General features: G+C 45.8%; 1 protein-coding gene across 2 annotated transcripts in view; it reads left to right on the plus strand.

Annotated features, from left to right (window-relative positions):
• SRPX (sushi repeat containing protein X-linked) overlaps positions 1-20,126 on the plus strand; it is a 482,285-nt gene that overhangs the window by 370,960 nt on the left and 91,199 nt on the right. For both annotated transcript variants that reach the window (XM_069636552.1, XM_069636553.1), the window contains 2 exons: positions 358-484; positions 12,935-13,056. In XM_069636552.1, the coding sequence (XP_069492653.1) occupies positions 358-484; positions 12,935-13,056 (249 nt within the window). The remainder of the gene's footprint in view (positions 1-357; positions 485-12,934; positions 13,057-20,126) is intronic.

Below are 20,126 nucleotides of genomic sequence, written 5' to 3' on the forward strand. Positions count from 1 at the left end.
TTTGTATTTTAGCCATCCATATTGAAAACGTAGCTTAAAATATAATATTGGTTCAGACAATACTAAACCTAATTTGTTTGTTTTAGTGTTCTATTAGAATATTTTCCTCCTGTGAAAGGAGAACATGTGAGGCTGTGAAATGTTCTGAGCAGCGAGTCTTCCTGCTCAACAGCTGTGTACAAACTCAAATATTTACAAATGTAGGCATTTCATAAAAGTTCTGTGATTTAGCAATTTTGGACATTTTCTCATTTTTAATTATTGAGATTTTTCAGAGAAAAACCTCAGATTTTGGAGCCATAATAATGATTTGTGCAGGAAGGGTCCAAGTGAATATGTTGTTTGGTTATGTTATAGATGTGGAACCTCCCAGAATCCAGTGTCCGAGCATCAAGGAGAAGTTAGCTGAACCTAACAAGCTGACGGTGCGTGTGAACTGGGAAACGCCAGAAGGTCGAGACACTGCCGATGGTATACTGACAGAGTAAGTACCACTCAAACTAGTAAACCCTTGCCACTTCCGTCCCGCTTAATTATACATATAGATAAAGTAGCAGGTTTCAGAAGGATTATGGTACCGGGCAGCCCCCTATCCTTTCAGCTGGTTGGGCGCCAACGTCACAAAGGCTTGTGCTTGCCTAGGTTGATTAATTAAGGGGGAGAAGCGGCAAGGTGCATAGCTTTCAGACAGATGTGTACTTATATCAATACCTAACAGAATGGTAACGGGACTACAAACGGTTGTATGGTACATAGGCATAAGATGTGTTTGTATAATGGATAAATCAAATCCAATTAACTATAAAATGATCACTTTATGGAATATATTAATGGTATCAGTTGCAGTAAAACCGTGGGCACACTTTCCCTCAATTAGACAATGTCTGGTCTTTTTGAGTTGGATTCCACTTAACTAGCTCAAGCTGTAAAGGTCCTTCTCTCTGGAATCCACTCTGGTGGAAATATGGAATACCAGGTTGCTGCTGCTAACAGACGTCCCAACATGTGTTCAATAGGTGTGCTGTTCCCTTTCAAGCCAGAGCACAGGGCTGTTCTAGGTTCTGAATCTGCCCTCTTCCCACTACTGCCATTAATCCAAAGTGCTGCGAAGATAGATCATCGGCACAGCTGATCTATCTTGGTGACTGAGCTAGTTTCAGGAGGCACATTTACAGGGGCCCACTTCACTTGCAAATATTTTGTGCAACCAAGCGCTCCTCTCTGAAGCATCCACGCAGTGTATGAGCTGCATTTTTGGGCTATTTACCTAAAATAGCTTTTTTTTATCAGTGACAGTTCAATAAAGGAGTGCACCTTCAAAGATGGCAGCATCGCCCAACACGCACAAGCCCTCCTTGTCCTGTTATCCTGGCCCCCTTATCATTGGCTGCCTCTTTGCTTATGAGCAAATCATAGCCACCGGGAGGTGGAAGCCGTCCTTTCCTCCGAAGGCCCACTTCAAAGGCCCTGCCTGAGCCTCTCCCTGCATGGTAGTGCTCTGGAGGGGCCCTGCCCCTCAACAAGCTAACCTGCTGGCCGGCATGAACACAATCTACTACTCATCGCACTCCATTTATCCATCACGTGAGTGGTGGCTGGACTTCCATTGTCCACACCTCCCCTTCACATGTCCTCTAACTGTTGCATTCTCTTGCCTTTCTCCTTTGACCATTCAACATACTCATTGCATTCTGAGTGCCGCATTCAAAATTATTTGTTAGCCGTGGTATCTACTTTCACTGCACTGCTTCCTTCATTTCACTGTGTTGTGCCTCCATTTTTAAATTTAGGGGAGACCACCAGGGGCCGCAGGCAAAATGGAAGCCTGAACGCTCGCCTCCGGCAGAACCTGTAAGTAACAGCGGTCTACCATTGCTTTGCCCAGCCCGCAAGCAAACTCGACACGCCGGCTTGTAGCAGGAAGAGGCCAGCTATCACCCAACCCAACGCCAGACAAAATCGGAGCTGAACTCTCAGAGATCTAGGCACAGGCCGTCACGCTTCTAAGGCCCGGACGAGACTGTGTTGTGAGGCCGCGCGGCTGCTCCACGAAACACGTGGTTGCGCGCCGACACAGAAGACGGGAGAGAGCGGGACCTCATCGCTCACCGGCACCCAGCGACACCCGTAGGCCAGGCTGTGAACAAAGATCCATACTCCCCGGTAAAATGAAGAGAGGCCGCCGACAATGGCGCAGCCCTGCACCAACTAAATGAAACCCCCCCAGCGCCTGCCAGGGCGGTAGAGAAGCAGCACAGCAGAACCCAGCAGTGCGGCTCCAGTATCTGCGTGTGTCGCAGCAGCAGCAGCGATTCATTGTTCTTCTTCGTGGAACACACCAGTAAGGAGTGGAATAAGAGGGGGGGCTGAAGTGGACATCGCCCAAAAGTTTCCGTGATACTCGTCACCCCCTGACCCCCCACCCCTCCTTACACCGGGGTACAGGCCGCCATAGTGAGAAGCAGCCCAGGCAACGCCCAGAAGGGCACACAGAAACATAGGAGGTGAGCACTTCCTCCCCTCTGCATGCACCTGCCCAATCTTTGCCTGTAGCCGCCCAAGAGGCACCAGCCTCACACAAAACCCTGAGAAGGTATAATCAGCAAGGCATTCAGGGCTGCGCATACTACGCTTGAAAGCCTAAGCACCCGTTCCTTCTATCCCGCCCGCACAGACTCCTCCACACATCTGGAGCCGGTGACAAGTTATGAAAGAATAAACTGCAAGGCCCCACACATGGCATCTATAGTCACAAAGTAGCTGCAGCGATCGAGGCAGGATAACCGCTTGAGAACACAAGCAGCAGAGATACAGTGCCCACCTAAGAGAGCGAGGGGTTCAACAGGCGGACATAGCCATAGGAATCAGACGGGACCACAGTGTCCGGCAGGCTAAACAAGCTTAATGTGAGGGGGTCCCTCCATTCCTTCCATCCACAGAGCAGACTCCGCAAGGGGGCCTGACCCAAAAAGGACCACAGGAGAAAACAGCACAATGCAGTCACACCGGGGAGAGGGCTGTGTCTGAAAGGGAGGAACTGTTGCCTCGGTCCCCTGTGGTAGGGCCCAAGCCCTACCCCGAAATACCCCATAAGCAATCCCATCACAGGAAGCCTTGAACTCCCCCCATCAAAGCAAGAACCTCCACCTAAACTTAATGGGCGCCGGCGCTGCCCCCCCACCACAAGAGGTACGAGGAGCGCCAAGCCAGCTGCCCATAGGTCCTGAACCAAAGTAACGCCAGTACCCACCTATAAGCAGCCAGGGAGTTGGCAGTCAGGGTACCCTGTCATCCTCTTCTGCGTCATCTCAGCCTGCACCACCCCACATACAACTGCTCTTGGATGGGACCGGAAAAGAAGGAAAGTGGAGGCTAGGAGTACTGAAAGAAGGATAAGCAAACACAACACACACAACTCGGCCCACCAAATAGGCACAAACGCGCAGCCAGGCGCACATGCAAAGAGAGCTGGACCCTGCTATAGCCTTGAAGCTACAAAACTACCATAGGGGGAGCAGCACCATGGCAGCCTCCCAACGCCAAGAAGCCTCACCCATCCCAGCTGGAGACCACAAAGCCTCCACGAAGGCGGACGTACGCCTCCTGCTGGACGAACTCCGCTGCCTCAGCAACAATATGATGACCACAGTCAACGCCCTCCAGGAAAGAGTCCATAAAATAGAGGACAAAGTAGAAGCGCTAGAGAACAACCAGCAGTCCATAGACATCATGGAAATTAAAATGGAAGGCTGACTGCAAGATCTAGAGCAAAATAACTTCGATCTAGCAGCGAAGGTCGACGACCAGGATAATAGGGAACAGAGGACGAACATCCGCATTCAAAGCTTAAGTGAGGCCCCAAATGAGACTCCAGCAGGTCTAGAAAGGAGAGTTAAAGTATTGGTGAATTCCCTCTTCTTAACACCCCCAAACCCTGCGCTCGAATTTGACATGGTTCACCGGGCAGAAGGCCCACCACGGGGCCCACGATTGATACTAGCAAAATGCCACTATCATAGGCAGAAAGCAGAAATTGTGAGACTGGCGAGGAAGCGAGATGTTATAGAGTTTGAGAACTCCGCCGCCACTGTAGCCCAGATATGGGCCTGTCGTCCCCTGAACGCATGGCTGCGCGAGCACAACACATGGTACAGATGGGGCTATCCCTTTGCTCTCACATTCGACTATGCAGATGAAGAATATAGAGTGGTCTCAGGAGAGGAAGCAGCGCAGTTCCTGAGGGGACTAAGAGAAAGAGAAGGCACAGCTGAGGAGGGAGAGGAAATGCCATCTTCATCAGAGCCAACACGGAGACCACGAGGGCCTTACCGAAGGAGAGGGCGATCGATGGGCATGAGGAAATTCAAAAGACTAGATCCCTCCTAAAATAGGACAATCGCCTTAGTGACATTACGAAAAGTCAGAGCCCCAGAGAGACAAACACTGCTATTATCGAGGAAGAGACAACTCGGCCCAACAAATAGGCACAAACGCGCAGCCAGGCGCACATGCAAAGAGAGCTGGACCCTGCTATAGCCTTGAAGCTACAAAAGTACCATAGGGGGAGCAGCACCATGGCAGCCTCCCAATGCCAAGAAGCCTCACCCATCCCAGCTGGAGACCACAAAGCCTCCACGAAGGCGGACGTACGCCTCCTGCTGGACGAACTCTGCTCCCTCAGCAACAATATGATGACCACAGTCAACGCCCTCCAGGAAAGAGTCCATAAAATAGAGGACAAAGTAGAAGCGCTAGAGAACAACCAGCAGTCCATAGACATCATGGAAATGAAAATGGAAGGCTGACTGCAAGATCTAGAGCAAAGTAACTTCGACCTAGCAGCGAAGGTCGACGACCAGGATAATAGGGAACAGAGGACGAACAACCGCATTCAAAGCTTAAGTGAGGCCCCAAATGAGACTCCAGCAGGTCTAGAAAGGAGAGTTAAAGCATTGGTGAATTCCCTCTTCTTAACACCCCCAAACCCTGCGCTCGAATTTGACATGGTTCACCGGGCAGAAGGCCCACCACGGGGCCCACGATTGATACTAGCAAAATGCCACTATCATAGGCAGAAAGCAGAAATTGTGAGACTGGCGAGGGAGCGAGATGTTATAGAGTTTGAGAACTCTGCCGCCACTCTAGCCCAGATATGGGCCTGTCGTCCCCTGAAAGCATGGCTGCGCGAACACAACACATGGTACAGATGGGGCTATCCCTTTGCTCTCACATTCGACTATGCAGATGAAGAATATAGAGTGGTCTCAGGAGAGGAAGCAGCGCAGTTCCTGAGGGGACTAAGAGAAAGAGAAGGCACAGCTGAGGAGGGAGAGGAAATGCCATCTTCATCAGAGCCAACACGGAGACCACGAGGGCCTTACCCCAGGAGAGGGCAATCGATGGGCATGAGGAAATTCAAAAGACTAGATCCCTCCTAAAATAGGACAATCGTCTTAGTGACATTACGAAAAGTCAGAGCCCCAGAGAGACAAAGGGCCTCATTACGACCCAGGCGGATTTCGCGGTGCTAAATGCACCGCGAAGCATGGCGGAAAGCCGCCGATAGCGCCATGGGGGTTGGCGGATTTACCGCCCCATTCCGACCTCGGCGGAGCGGTAAATCCCCAATCCCCATTCTGCCCTTCCCCATTCCCATTTTTGCCCCATAGGGTATAATGGGAGTGGGGAAGGAGTTAATTACGCCACCGTAAAATACGGTGGCGTAATTAACAACGAGGTCCCGTAGCGCCATGGTTTTCTCCGGCTGGTAAAACCAGGCGGAGAAAACCTCCATGGCGCTACGGGAACTCGTAGTATGGCGGAGAGGTACACCATGCACTACGCTGGCGTAATACCCTCTCCGCCAGGGTCCTAATGAGGCCCAAACACTGCTATTATCGAGGAAGAGATTAGACCGAGTTGAACACTGTGCACGGAAAGGGGACTGAGAGCTACATCAACTCAGTGACACTCCTCTCTGGGCTCCCGCATGCGTAACTGCCGGGCTGGACAGCAACCAGTGGGGTTAATGTGCATACCAACCTTTTATCAGTTCAAAAGTTATAAAGTTGCGATGACAAGGATACACCCGTTGTGTGGCCCTATGTTGTAAGGACGTTAGAAGAAGTAGCACTCTGGCGGAGATCTGCGTGCAAGCGATCCTTGGATTCTGACTTTTCGTGCCCAAGCACATGCTGCTCAGTAATGGGGGCACATCAAAAGAATGGGAATGCACAAATCAAAGTCATGGGTCCACGCATCCAACTACGCACAGTACACGTAACGCACCCATCACAACACTCCGATGCTAGCTGACACCATACGCGTGGGATCCCTGAACGTTAATGGTCTCAACTCACCGCAGAAAAGGTCCATGCTGGTATGGCTATTCAAACAATCTAAAATAGATTGCTGTTCATTCAAGAAACCAAATTCAAAAACAAAGAGGAATTCCCACTACGTGGGAGGGGGTTGGGGGGTGTTATGGGCCTCGGGACCCGAAAAAAAGGGGGAGTTGGCATCATGTACCGCAGCTCCCTTGAGCCATGCATTACTCACAGAGATCCAGGCAGGAGATTCCTCATCATACATGGAACCATTAGATCGAAAGAAATCACACTGCGCTCGATGTATGCCCCCAATGTCCAGCAAATGACCTTCTGCAGAGACCTCCTCGCACAACTAGACAATGAAAGGACAGGCTCACTGATCTGATAAGAGGCCTCATAATGGCCCAAGGAGCATTGGTCAGAATCATTCAGAAACCTCAAGGCCTAAGAATAACTACTGTATTCCCTTGCTCCCTTCCCACCTTGAAGCACCTTGAAGTGCTTTGAAGCACTTCACTTGTGTATAAGCGCTGTACAAATAAACAATCACAATTACAAACCTCATCTAGCCAGAGGGAGGGCAGGGCGTCTTGTTACCCCACCATTGGCCTCAACATTTTGAATGATAACAGTCGTGGGCATCTAGTTCAGCCTCTCCCCCTGAATGGGATGGCCTTTCCTTCCTGGACTTCAGTGGACAGTCGAATGAAACATGCAGTGGAATTCTGGCCTCAGTTATGAAAAGGGCTCTAGCTACCCACCCAGTGTGAAGAATCCCTGATTAATCATTTGCATACCATGCAACTGAGCTAAATGGCATGGCATGGTGCAAGTCTTCTGAAGAACGTGCAGAATGCTGATCATTTAAAACTTTATTATGTGAGTAAATGGCTCAAAGCTTCAGTAGATTTTCTGGGTAAACCACATTGAGACATCCAAGTCTGAACCACGGATGGACAATGGAGCACCATACACAAAACTCAGAAAGAACAAATATAAAAGTGGCAACAGTGGACAGTCAGGACACTAGTAATGGTGTAGGTGTATACACAATGCCAATACAATTAATAGCAAGAACAATGGTCAAATCCCCAATTCTCTAGGACCTATGATCAAAGGTTATGACTGTGCAATACTCTAGTGAAGAATAGTTGGCTGTGGAAATAGAAAATGGTTCTGGGGTGTTAAATGTATGATCAAAAACCAGGTGCAAATTCAGTGCCAATGTTTACATTAAGAAGATGCAACCAGTGTATCTGCGAGCCACTGTAACCCCCATAACCTGGGTAGCAAAGTTATGCCCTATAGGAATGAAATGGACCCAATGTTATCCTTTGGACGTCTCTGAGAGACTAAATTCAACTGAAGAAGAGTTTCACTTGTATACGTTTAGCAAAGCAGTCTGGGGCGACACCAGAGGGGACTTTCTGAGTCAAGAAGATGTAGAACTGCAGCTGGATGATCCAGAAAGGTAAGAGGGGCAAATAGAGGGTGCTCGTCCTGTGGCTGGATGTCTAGGAGATCCTAATCTTAAACAGTTTACAGGTATGTTAGTGGTCAGAAGCAGGTTGTCTCTTTGACTCTTGTAAATTTACATATTTTACCTTTTTCAATCCAAAGAGCCTTAGTTATCATCAATTAATTGCTTATGATGCATTTGAGCTCTCATAAACAACACAATGCAATGCCGCACATCAAAGATCAATTTGCATAAAACACAAACAGCAATAACCAGTATATACAAGATTTGTACCAAATGAATACACAAATCTGAAAAAAGTCACATCCCCAAATGTTTAGACATGTCTCTTATCAACATTAATGGCTTTTTCTTGTTCCATGCTCTAGGTAGGTACTGCGCCACTGTGTAAACAGCTGTTTAGACATGTCTCTTATGAACAGTATTGGCTCTTTCCTATTCCATGCTCTAGGTAGGTACTGCAACGCCGTGTATACAGCTGTTTATTCGTGTCTCTTATCAACCGTAATGACTTTTTCCTGTTCCATGCTCTAGGTAGGTACTGCACCACTGTGTAAACAGCTGTTTAGACATGTCTCTTAGCAACAGTAATGGCTTTTTCCTGTTCCATGCTCTCAGTAGGTACTGCGCCTCTGTGTAAACAGCTATTTAGGCATGTTTTTTCTGAACAGTAATGGTGTTTTCCCGTTCCATGCTCTAGGTAGGTACTGCGCCACTGTGTAAACAGCTGTACTATCTTGAGTATCCTCAAGAAGTAGCTCTAGGTAGGTACTGCGCCACTGTGTAAACAGCTGTACTATCTTGAGTATCCTCTGGAAGAACTGCTTGCCGAAGGCCTTAAACGGAGGTGTAGCCAACACTTCGGTAGCATAGAATAAAAGAAACAAAATAAAAGGAAGTGGTCCACCTCAGAGATACCCCTCCTGCTCCCTGCCGCCCCAGTGTATCAATGTGAGGACAGCGCGACGGAATCTAAAACACAGTGGTCTTGCCCATGGGCTGTTATTGTCATATGTTGCTTGGTGTCCTCAACATGGAATGATTTCATTGAAAATGCAAGACACAGCATCTGCAAAAGGGTTTATTTTTCTTAGAATTCCCTCATGATAGTGCTGAGGGGAGGCCGTTTGGTCTGTGTATTATCAGGAGAGGGTTGTGGTTACTTTTCACTTGGCAGGCGACCTGAATGCCTCTCGGGCCTCCTCAGCCCTTTATATAGAAAGTAACACAAAGACATCCCCAGGCAGATCCCAGTCCCACGAAATGTGTTCTCTTAAAAGGTTTTGTGGTGACATTCATTCATAACCTCTTGGCACTTCACTTAATGTGTTCAAAGACACATTATGACCTACTTTTGTGCCTTGTGATTGGCTGGAACATTTCTGCTTGACCTACTGGTGCAACCCCAAGGGGTTTCCCTGTGCTGCTGAGCTGTGGCAGTGACAGCACTGAATAATATGGTGATTGGTCATTGAATATGGGGTACAGTACTTGAAAGCAATGTGTTACACTTGTTTATCCAATGGAACTGACATTTTAACAACACATATTGCCACTATTCTGCTCCAAAATATCCCTGATACATGGTGGACACAGCTGTGTGAGACATTGTATACCATCTTGTGCCTACGTATGTCCTTATCATTCAGCACCGATCGAAGCGCATGCACATACTTTAAACATATCATTTTCTTCTGGCACATGAGCGCCCTGGCGTGCAAGGGAGCCAGAACATTGATGGTGTATATGTTTCTGCACTATCCCGGGCAAACAAGCAGCCAAGGGTTCTGGGTTCAAGTCACATCACTGATGCTCTACTTTTTACATTATTCGTATATACATTTATAGTTCAGCCTTTTTACGAAAGAATATGCTGTATTCTAAATGTTTTTCAGACCAAAAGAAGAGACTTATTTTTTGTGCACACAACTCTTGCAACTTTCCCGGGTATACAAACTCTCTCCCTAAAAGTGGGTTTGGCCGATGGACAGAAAATATAGGCATTTAAAGACAGTAATGAGTCTAGTGCAGTGCTTCAGGCATCTGACAGGACATGACGTAACAGCTCCATTCCAGCGAATATATGTGCATAAGCCACTTGAAAGCTAAGCTGCTGAGTAAGGCAGGGCATCGGTAGTTGAGGGGAAATGGCTGGCTGGAACCTACTAAACTCTTGATTGCATATTTGATGGGGGCTCTGGAACATGGGAAGAAGAGCGGCTTGTGGCCACGCTTCTGTTGAAGGGCGCCAGAGAGTCAACCAATGCTCGTTCACTGGATGCTTGTTTTGAGGAAGTGAATATCTCCCCACCTCCACACTGTGTTGCCTGGGAGTCTGAATACACATGCAAACCTGTTCCCACAGACCTCTCTAGCAAATGAGGACTGTATTTAATAGCCCACCCTAGAACCTTGCCTAAATGTGCAGGTAGCCACTGCTCGGATATCCCTTCTTCCAAGCTGTGCTGTCTGCCTTTGCAATGAAAGGCAGGGCAACCCATATATCAGGGAACCCAAAGGCCTCACTAAGAGCTCTGAAGGCCTGTTAGCATTTGCAGGTGGGGTTAAAGGCCGCCTTAAGACAAGGCCGGTTCAGGCATATAAGCATGCAGGTGCACATAATTACTGGAGTGTTGGCGGGCCAGAGGCTGTAACCCTCCCCTGGGAACACCCAGAGATGCGGGTTTGATCCTCCTCACCAAATGCTACTCAACTGATAGAGTAAGTATTTCACCATCATACCATCATTTATGCCTTTTTGCTGCACAAGTATTTCATGGTGCATTCAAGGCCTGCATTTTTCCCAGATGTAAACGCTCTTTCTAATGTTGTGGCTAGGGACTGCACATCTGTTCTCTCCCCATGACTGCATCACCTGTATTTGAATTTCAAGTCATCGTCAAACAATATGTAAATTTAATGTATATTTACTGTACTTAAGAAATTCATTGTAGTAGATATAAAGTAAGGGGTCGATTACAGTGAATACATAAGCAATAGGTACTTAAAGCCTGAAAGACTGAGGTAGTCGAGGAGAACTAGTGGTCCTAACGAGTGCATTTACCCACTACTCAGTTCAGTCTCTCCTATTTGACCAATGCTGGCTGTAGAACCGCTGAAGTCGGGCAGTCTAATCCCTCCAGCAATGACATAAGGCCTTCCAAACCTTAACATGGACACAGGTTGACCCTCTCTGTACAATCAAAAATCTTTTTCTTCGATTTTGTGTTAGCTCTGCCAACCAGGCCAATTTTAAAGTCTAGGCCCCCTGCTGGCCACATTAAGTCACAACAGTTCACACTGTTATTAAAGGAATGGTTCGCCTAAAATGTTTATTTCAAAAATAGATAGGCAATATTAAAAAAAAATACTCAAACTTTTTAAAAAAAATTCCTATGTAAAATTTTGAGCTATTCAAGCTCAAAATTTGCAAAAGCAAGCACATGGGCGCATCCATTTTGTGAAATAACTGCCGCAAAAGCAAAAGCCAGCACAGGCGGGCATCCATTTCACAAAATGGATGCGCCCTTGTGCTTGCTTTTGCAAATTTTGAGCTTGAATAGGTAAAAATTTTACATAGGAATTTAAAAAAAGAAAAGTGCGAGTATATTTTTTTTAATATTGCCTATCTATTTTTGAAATAAAACTTTTAAGCGAACCATTCCTTTAATTTCTTTTAATTGTAACACTACCAACATATTAGATTGCAACTTTGATAGTTGCAGTGGAGAATGTGGGGGTAGGAATTGCAGCATCTGGACACCAGTACTCTTTTTTTACCTGGTGTTAATTTTGGGGTAGCGATAAGTCTCTCCGCCCACTTTGTTACCTGCATTTTAATGCAAGTGCCACAAGTGCTGATCAGCCGCCTCAAGAGGATCCATAAAAGCCATGAATCACTCTTAAAATTAAATGCTACTGTACTTACACAATAGGTATGCTAGTTAATTATATACCAGGTTTCTGTGCATTCAATGCAAGCTATATGTTACTGTGATTAGTTGCGTCCATATACACAAATATTTTGCAAGTGCGTGCATGTGGCTTGCTACTGCCAATCTCACCACTTGAGTACTTCAACAGTCCGGGATTTCATGATCACCAAATTCATTATTTGGCTCGTGTTCCTGGTTCAAAACTATATTGAAATCAGTACGTAATTTTGCTTTAACAATGGTCTTAATAGTATTATTAAACGCATAACGAATAATAGTCGAACATTCTTGGATAAGATGTAAAATGATATTTTGTACACCTAATCATATTATTATAATTATTTAGTTTTCATTGTTTCCCACTATATGCCATTTTGAAAGAGGAGTTTGAACCAAGCTTCAAAGGCTTCTCCCTTTTTAGGTAGATTATTCAAACCCCTACACTAGCAATTTTGTGCTCAGGAAGCATGTGCAAGCATATGTAAGCATCAGCCCAACACAGAAGGTCACTATATGCCTGCCACAATGTTGGAAATGGCAAGAGTGCCCAACTTCAGGGCAGCAGAAAACGCGACATGGTTAGGATGTCCGTTGATTATGGCTAAATCTTGTTCCTGGCTAGTGTGACTTCTGTCTAGCGCCACAGAGTGGAGGGACTGGAGAGATGCAGTTAGTTTGCCTTTAGGAATAAATGAATATTTATGCGGAAGTCTGATTGTCAAGATGCAGGGTTTATATCTGGGCAAATGGTGTATTACATGCTGGCCCATATTACAAATGTTGATCACGTGCATTAGCCAGGTTCCTACCAATCTAACGTTAAGAGAATGTTGAACACATTGAAGTGGGCCTTCGCGGGTTACGTGCTGTGCTGGTCAGAGGCTATGCACTGCCCCAGGTAAAGGGGCCACACACCACATGCACCAGAGGGGATGAGCTATGAAATCAGCTGCTTCCCACAGACCTAAGTGAAGAAAAACAAAAACACAAGAACAGCAATTGAGTTCGCTAACTTGACATACTTTTTACAAAGATCGTGTGTACACTTTGCTACAACCTATCAAATGTAACTGTTACATTCACCCGATTCTTTTCTGTAAGTTATTGGTATAGTGCTTAATTTTTTCTTTGCCGCATTGACTGTGGTCTGTTGTTTACATTTGTTATGTTTTTGTGTTTTTTTTTGACAGTGTTGTATTGAGCGGGCTACCTCCAGGGTCCGAATTTGCAGAAGGCGATCATAAAATCCAGTACACTGTGGTGGACAGGGCAGGAAATGAGGCCACCTGCAGATTTAATGTGAAAGTTAAAGGTAGGAGACACAGTTTATTGTCTCACTGCAGATCCTGCGCCACATGCATTGGTAAACACGCTGACGCATCAGAAGCTCGGCATACATTTTAAAAACAGAACCATGTCATGAAGAATGATGCTTTTTTAATGAATGCATGATTGATTTGAAGACAGTTATTTTCCCGAAAAAGCAACTTGCAGTTTGAGCTCGCGCTATTTAAAGCACGGTGTCCCTTGCCTGGAGCACTGCACACGTGGTCTAACTCAGCAGCCTATATGTGAGCAGCTGCCCTTGTTACTTGCAAATTTCACGCGCACGAAAATGCCATGACAAGCCCTGCCTCGCTCCCACAGACTCAATATTTCACCACCCAAATGATATACACTCTGTCATGGATGGAATTATGAGAGCGTTTCTTTTTAACAGTGCAAAAGACAACCGGTTCCGGTAAGGATCCCAGCGGGCTTTACGCATACTTCAGAAACGTTCACTTTCGTGCCCCCTATTCTGGGCCTCCACTGCTGTCTTTTTTAACAGACAACAGCCATGCCCCCCTGTGCAGTCCTATTGCTCAGATGAGCGAGGCATAACTGTAGGTAGGCGTGTCCATACACGGCGATGCCATTTCCAATATATGTGCATTATGGAATATGTCCATGCACATGTGGGCTTAACCTTTGCACAGTGGCATTGTAATTGTTATTGGTTATTTATAACGCGCTTAATACCCAGAGGTTTCTAAGCGCGGACCCGGGGATCAAACCTGTGTTGCTCTGTGTCATCTTGCTTCCCAAGCGAGCGCATTGCCCCTGAGCTATCCTCCCTAGAATATGGTGATTATTGGGGGAGAAATACAAATTTCTCTGGCCGTTCATTGATTCGGCCATTGTCCTGAGCCTGCATGTATGGTAGCTACACTGCGGTTATCAAGCCCTACCCTACCAAGCCACTCTACTTCAACCTAAGACAATTTAAGGAATTAGCCACCTCATAATAACTCCCAGACAGAAGGATTATAACCTTTCTCAGCACCAGTTGCTTATCATTGGCTAGCACTGGAAAACCTTGCATTGATCACCCAATCTACCAAAGCATCATCAATTCTGTGATTGGAAATGTATGGAAAAACCCTCCTGATGAACCAAATAATTTAATTTGGAGAAACACGTCTCGAGGGTATAACAAAAGAGATTCATATGAAAATAAACAAATTATTCACAGAGCAAATGACATCAAGACCTTTAATTTGATCTTAGAGGGCGCAAGCACGTGTGTTTTTTGGTTGTTTTAGGTATGTAGGGTCAGTCCCAGTCATGTGTCTACCCATCCACTGATTTACTTATAGATGCATTTTTTTATAGAGGTTTAACTTCAATCCAGTGGGCTGAATACTCTAGGACTAGCCAGAAAAGAGACATCTGCCTAGTGTTCCTTCAGTGGGAAGCCTGCTGGCTCCAAGCCTAGTAGGTGGCCACCCCATATGGTGGCTCAGCCGCAACCTTCTTTCAGACTGTGTCAGCCCCAGCAAGGTACCCGCAGGTGTTGGCGCCAGCATTCCATTCGGGGATGTTCGGATCACTTTTTGCACCCTTAATGTTAGTGAATATGACATGGGGCTGTAGGAACCAGCATGGCACCATGTGTGGGAAGGCAGCACCTCTCCAATAGGGACATTTACAGGTAGTCTTTGGGCCCCCTGCTTTGATGAAGAATTGACTAGGTGAGAAATCAGACTGCTTCTCACGTTTCAAGATGTCTGGCACATTTCAGTTCTGTTCCTGTTGCAAAATGGCCGACATTGTGAATGATTCAGATTGCTCCCAGTAAGATGAGGATGGATAGTTTTGATTATATTAAGGGCACGAGGGTGTGAGTAGTGTGCACTTCTCTTTTCTGTACTTTATCCTGTGAAAAAGGAAAACGTCTGCTTCCACCATTCCTCCCCCACTCCTCCCCCTTTCCGGTGTACACCAATAGTATCCAAATGCTGCCTATGACTATCCATCATGGGCACTCTTCTGACGCCTTCCAGTGTGCATACAATACGAAAAAAGGAAAGAATTCATACATCTTGTCGGTGGTGAAAAACAATGTTCTTCTAACACTCTGGATCCACATAAAAAAACACCTGGCACGGGTCCTCACAGAATTCTACACGCCAAAACAAATCAGATTTGCAATCAGGGGAAGTGAAGGAGTGATAATACTCATTTCCGTAAACTTAATAGAATCCGGATTGCCTGTCATAGCTTTACTAGGACCAATCCGTTTTCTATGGCTAAGCACAGAGACCTCTGCTATGCAAAATTAGCAGCTGTGGCAGGGTCACGGCTGAAGAAGCACACACAATAGGCTTACAGTAAAAGGCATAAAATGAAGAAGCATTTTACCATCTAGCCGATTTGCCATTATCTTTCAGTCTGTTCCATGCCCAGAAAGCTTTGGAAGCCAGAGCACCTCTAGAAGAATGGGCGCCAAATTTAAGGACATCAACATCTTCTTCTTTCATCACCACTTTAACTCACCTAGTCAACATAGGAGAAGACACTGGGGAAAAAGGTTTTTGAAAGGAGACAGAGAGACCCTGCACATGTTCTCAGATCGGCTGTCAGCAACTAAAACTGCTTCAGACGACTAGCAATGCACAAACGAGCATTATTGGGAAATGTGGGAAATTCAATGATTTTTAGAAGAATAGAAGGAATGAATGCTCTACCCTTACCGTCCAGGGCCAGGATGTTTGAGAACTGCCGTAAAGTAAAGACACCAAATACATCAAAGTGCCTAATGACTCCTAATATGAGATGCTCACTATCTGGTCCCCTATCCAAATGAGACAAGACCAGATGAACATCCCACACCTGGAAGTACGTAGGCGTGGCAAACTTTTACACCCGGATACTCTTCAGTAGTCTGCATACCAAAGGATGCTCCACTCCACTCCAACAACGAGGCACTAGGCCACCACAACGGTCTGTATGTTGCATCTAGCCGTTAGTACCGCGTAAGGGCATACTTGTACTTGGCGGTCGTCCCATAAAATGGTCAGGGTGGTAACGTTGTTCACGCGGAGAAGCAACTGGCGGTTGAAAAACCCATCCGCCGGTGATGGTACTCGTGACACACACAATAATGAGTGATGTACCTGTTTTAAAAACATAAAAAATGAAATTAGTCTCAGCATCAGATCTTTATTAAAATTATTCATTTTATATATTAGGTCGGGAAATTATTTCATAGCTAGGACAGTGCAACTGGGTATTATACGTCATTTCCAGTAACCCACCCCCTCTCCTCCGCCTTTTTCACAGCCGCCTGAGCGCCAGTGGACCACTTCGTCACTGATATGATATAATATGGCATTTGCAACGCGCCTATACACAAGTGTTTCAAGGCGTGGCGAGGCAGGGAGGGGGGGGAACAAGGAGAAGACAGACAACGATCCTACTAGGCCAGGTGTCATTCAGATCGTGCAGGGGTAGGGGGAAGGTAAAAGTGCAAGGGGAAGGGGAGGGGGGAAGTGGAGTACAAGGTAAGTAGCATAAAATAATAAATACATAGGGCCAGCTGGTGGCGAGTGCAAGGTAAGTGCAGAACAAGTGCTGGGAAGGGGGGGCTGTAGGATACTGAGACAGTCCCCCAGTGCAGGGGTTGACAGGGAGGCAGTGCAGGTGGAGAGTGGAAGGGCCCAGGACTGAGGTCGCAGACAGTGGACCAGTTGTAGCAGGGGAGAGGGAGAGAGGAAGCAGAAGCAAAGAGTAAGGTTTTGAGGTGCTTCCGTAAAAGGAGATTGTTCTCCTCAAGATAGTGCGCGGTACAAAACAATATGCCACATTGAACGAACAAGTACAACTTAACCCGTCTTTAAAGTTACTGTATAGTAATTAAATTGAGGTATAAACTCATCTAAAGAGTTACTTACATTATATTTGCATTTTCCATTGTGTCTGTGCGTAGGGCAGCCCCGAAATACCACTCCTTCTATGCCGACGTTATTTCTTCTAATGAACGAACATTAAATGGCTATCGTTTCTGAAATTTTATTCATTATCGTTTCTTACGTTATTGCACCACACCCCCAAAAAGAAGTCTTTCGGGATGGTCCCGGCCTGTCAAGGTCAAATAACAATAGAACCTTATACTGAGTCGTGGGCCATTCCGGCACCCGAGCAAAAAATCAAAGCAGCTGACCTTCACTTTGAACGAGCACACATTCCTAGTTAGCTACATTCAGTGTAAGGCCATCTCACAGGACTTGAAATTTACACTCCATCTTTGCATTTTGTCTGCGTGCTTTGCAGCCCCAGAGAACCATAAATACGGAGACATTCTATATTTTTTGAAAAATGATTTATATTACTGTTTGGTTTAATTTAATGCGCAAATGAACAAGGTTGGATAGACACATTGCATGTACACTGAGCAATCACTTTCATTTACACATTACATAGATACACATATTCAATGGGCCTGCGACATGAGCAGACTCGAGAGCAAAGTCACAGGTGACACCCGGGTGGTTCGCACTACTGCACGGTGAAGGGAGGGGCAAGGGTGGAGAGACACATTGCATGTACACTGAGCAATCACTTTCATTTACACATTACATAGATACACATATTCAATGGGCCTGCGACATGAGCAGACTCGAGAGCAAAGTCACAGGTGACACCCGGGTGGTTCGCACTACTGCACGGTGAAGAGAGGGGCAAGGGTGGAGAGACACATTGCATGTACACTGAGCAATCACTTTCATTTACACATTACATAGATACACATATTCAATGGGCCTGCGACATGAGCAGACTCGAGAGAACAGACAATCAAATTACAATCATTTAAACCGTGATGTGTATTTCTCAATGAGCTCTTCTTTAGGTGGACATGGAACAGAGGCAATGTTGGGTGGCAATGCAGTTGTCCCCTGCACAGGTTCGTTCACAACTCCATGTATGTGCCTATCTAGGACATCAACAATAAGTCTCTCAATAAACTCATATTGCATATCCTCAAACACTGGTTTGATCACCCATTGTTTACTTCTTTTAGTGAAGGCCTTATTGTAGCGAAGCGTCCCTAAAGTTCCGGTCGTCCTACTTTGTTGACGGCCAACATTATGGTTATGTGCCAAGACCGCTAGAAGAGTCCGATTTATCATGCCCTCCATTCCAAAATGCAATCGTTTTGGCCTGTACTTTAGGCACATATTGTGGAACACCTCCAAATCTCCTGTGTGGCAGAATTCCGTGAGTCCCCTCAAATCTCTTGTTATAGTTTTATTAAATACAATCTTTTCAATGGCTTTGTGAGTGGGTGATGAAGGAATCAACCACTTCTTCTTCCGTGCCTCCTCTGTGGACAAATGGCCATGTTCACAATTGTGGAAATGTTGGTTTGTGTTCCAACGGTGAACGTTGGTACAGTGTAGCATTACTGACCGCCATTTTTCCAGTAGAATTTCCAACGACCCTCCACATGTTTTTGAGCTCCACCAAAGATGGTTGCTGATTGACTTGGACCACTGTGAAATACCTTGCATATCTTTTTTGTTACCTGCAGCCGACATTTTTTTATTGATTGTTTTTGCAAGATGCCAAACGTCAAATTGGTGATTTATATTTTTGTACTCTTCTCTCATTGTCTTGGCAATTGAAACGTGTCTGTCCGTGGCTATCAGGTCGATCACCATTCCCCGCGATTGTAGTTCTTGCAATGATGCTACAAAGCCAACTTTCTCCATGGCCACTGAGGATGTACTTTGTGACACCTGCACGACCACCGAACTCACAATTTTCTTAATTTCCATGTCCTGAAAGTGGTAGGTGCAGTACTTGGCTGAAAATCCTGGGATGTCGCAGTCTCCATCACCGGCTAGCCTGAACCGTTTGCCCGCGAATGTACGATCAATAGACATTTTTTCCATTCTCCAAGCTTCGCTAATGGCTGGAAATAGATAATCGGTTTGGTATTTGTAGAACTGAGTTTTCGCATTGAAATGGATTCCCACAAACTGAAAGAAAGACTCTAACTTTTTAAAACTTGAACCACTAAAAAGTGCAGCCGCTGCACAAAGTAGATTGCCTGCTGGCAGTTGCCCCAGCATGGGTTGTGCAGACCATGAGAAAGGATGATATTTTGTACAGGTGGCATGTATTTTAAGGTTAGTGCCTCGAATTGCACGAGTCACATTAATCAATGGCTCCCCACATACTTCCCCACCAACCGAATGCCCACATTTCATCCGAATAATAATATCAATCAAACAACTATCGAATACAATGAATTTGGCCTCTTTCCTTATACTGTCACTCTGCATCCCAGCTGGTTCGGCCTGTAACGTTGAGGACATGTCACTCACATGAAAGGTAGAATCTCTGATATCGTCTTCCGCTATGTTCAGTGATATTGATGGTGTTTCATTGTCGTCCACTTCATTCTCTTCCATTGCAACATCTGTTCCTTCTCCGGCGATGGGTGAATAAAACAATTTCTTCAACTTTCTCGCGGTCTTAGTTTTTGCGGGTGTGGATTCTGTGAATTGATCTCCGACTGCATCCGAACTACCAGGAGGACATTCACTATCAATGGCTGGTGGTGGTATAGCTCCGTTGTCAATCACTTGATATTCTTCCCATTGGCACGATGCATCTCCAGTCTCAAGTCCCTGCCAAAAGGTTTGACAAGCAACATCTCTCGTTCGCTTCACTGTCTGTGTAGATCTAGTTCGTACACCCACTCGCAACTAGAGGACAGATTGGAAAAGGGATGTTCAGTTTAAACACAACTTACAGTATTGAACTAATAACAGTGAAAAACAACATATTATAGTGACCAGGACACTAACCTTCTTTTGCTTTCTTTTCTTTGAAACTTTCTTGCCTCGAACTTCAACTTCAGGACGCTGTTGCTCCGACTCGTGTGTGCATGTCTCCACTTCCTCTTGCGCTGCAACGACTATATTTTCATGATAAGCACATCCATCACGCACTGACGCTCCATCGACTCCCTGAAACATAGAACTTTCATTAGTATGTATAATAATATCGAAAACACAAAATGTACTTGGGGACCAATACCCACGTACATCT

This window comes from Ambystoma mexicanum, chromosome 7p, assembly GCF_040938575.1.
Source record: "Ambystoma mexicanum isolate Mex_15411 chromosome 7p, UKY_AmexF1_1, whole genome shotgun sequence".
Lineage (NCBI taxonomy): Eukaryota > Metazoa > Chordata > Amphibia > Caudata > Ambystomatidae > Ambystoma > Ambystoma mexicanum.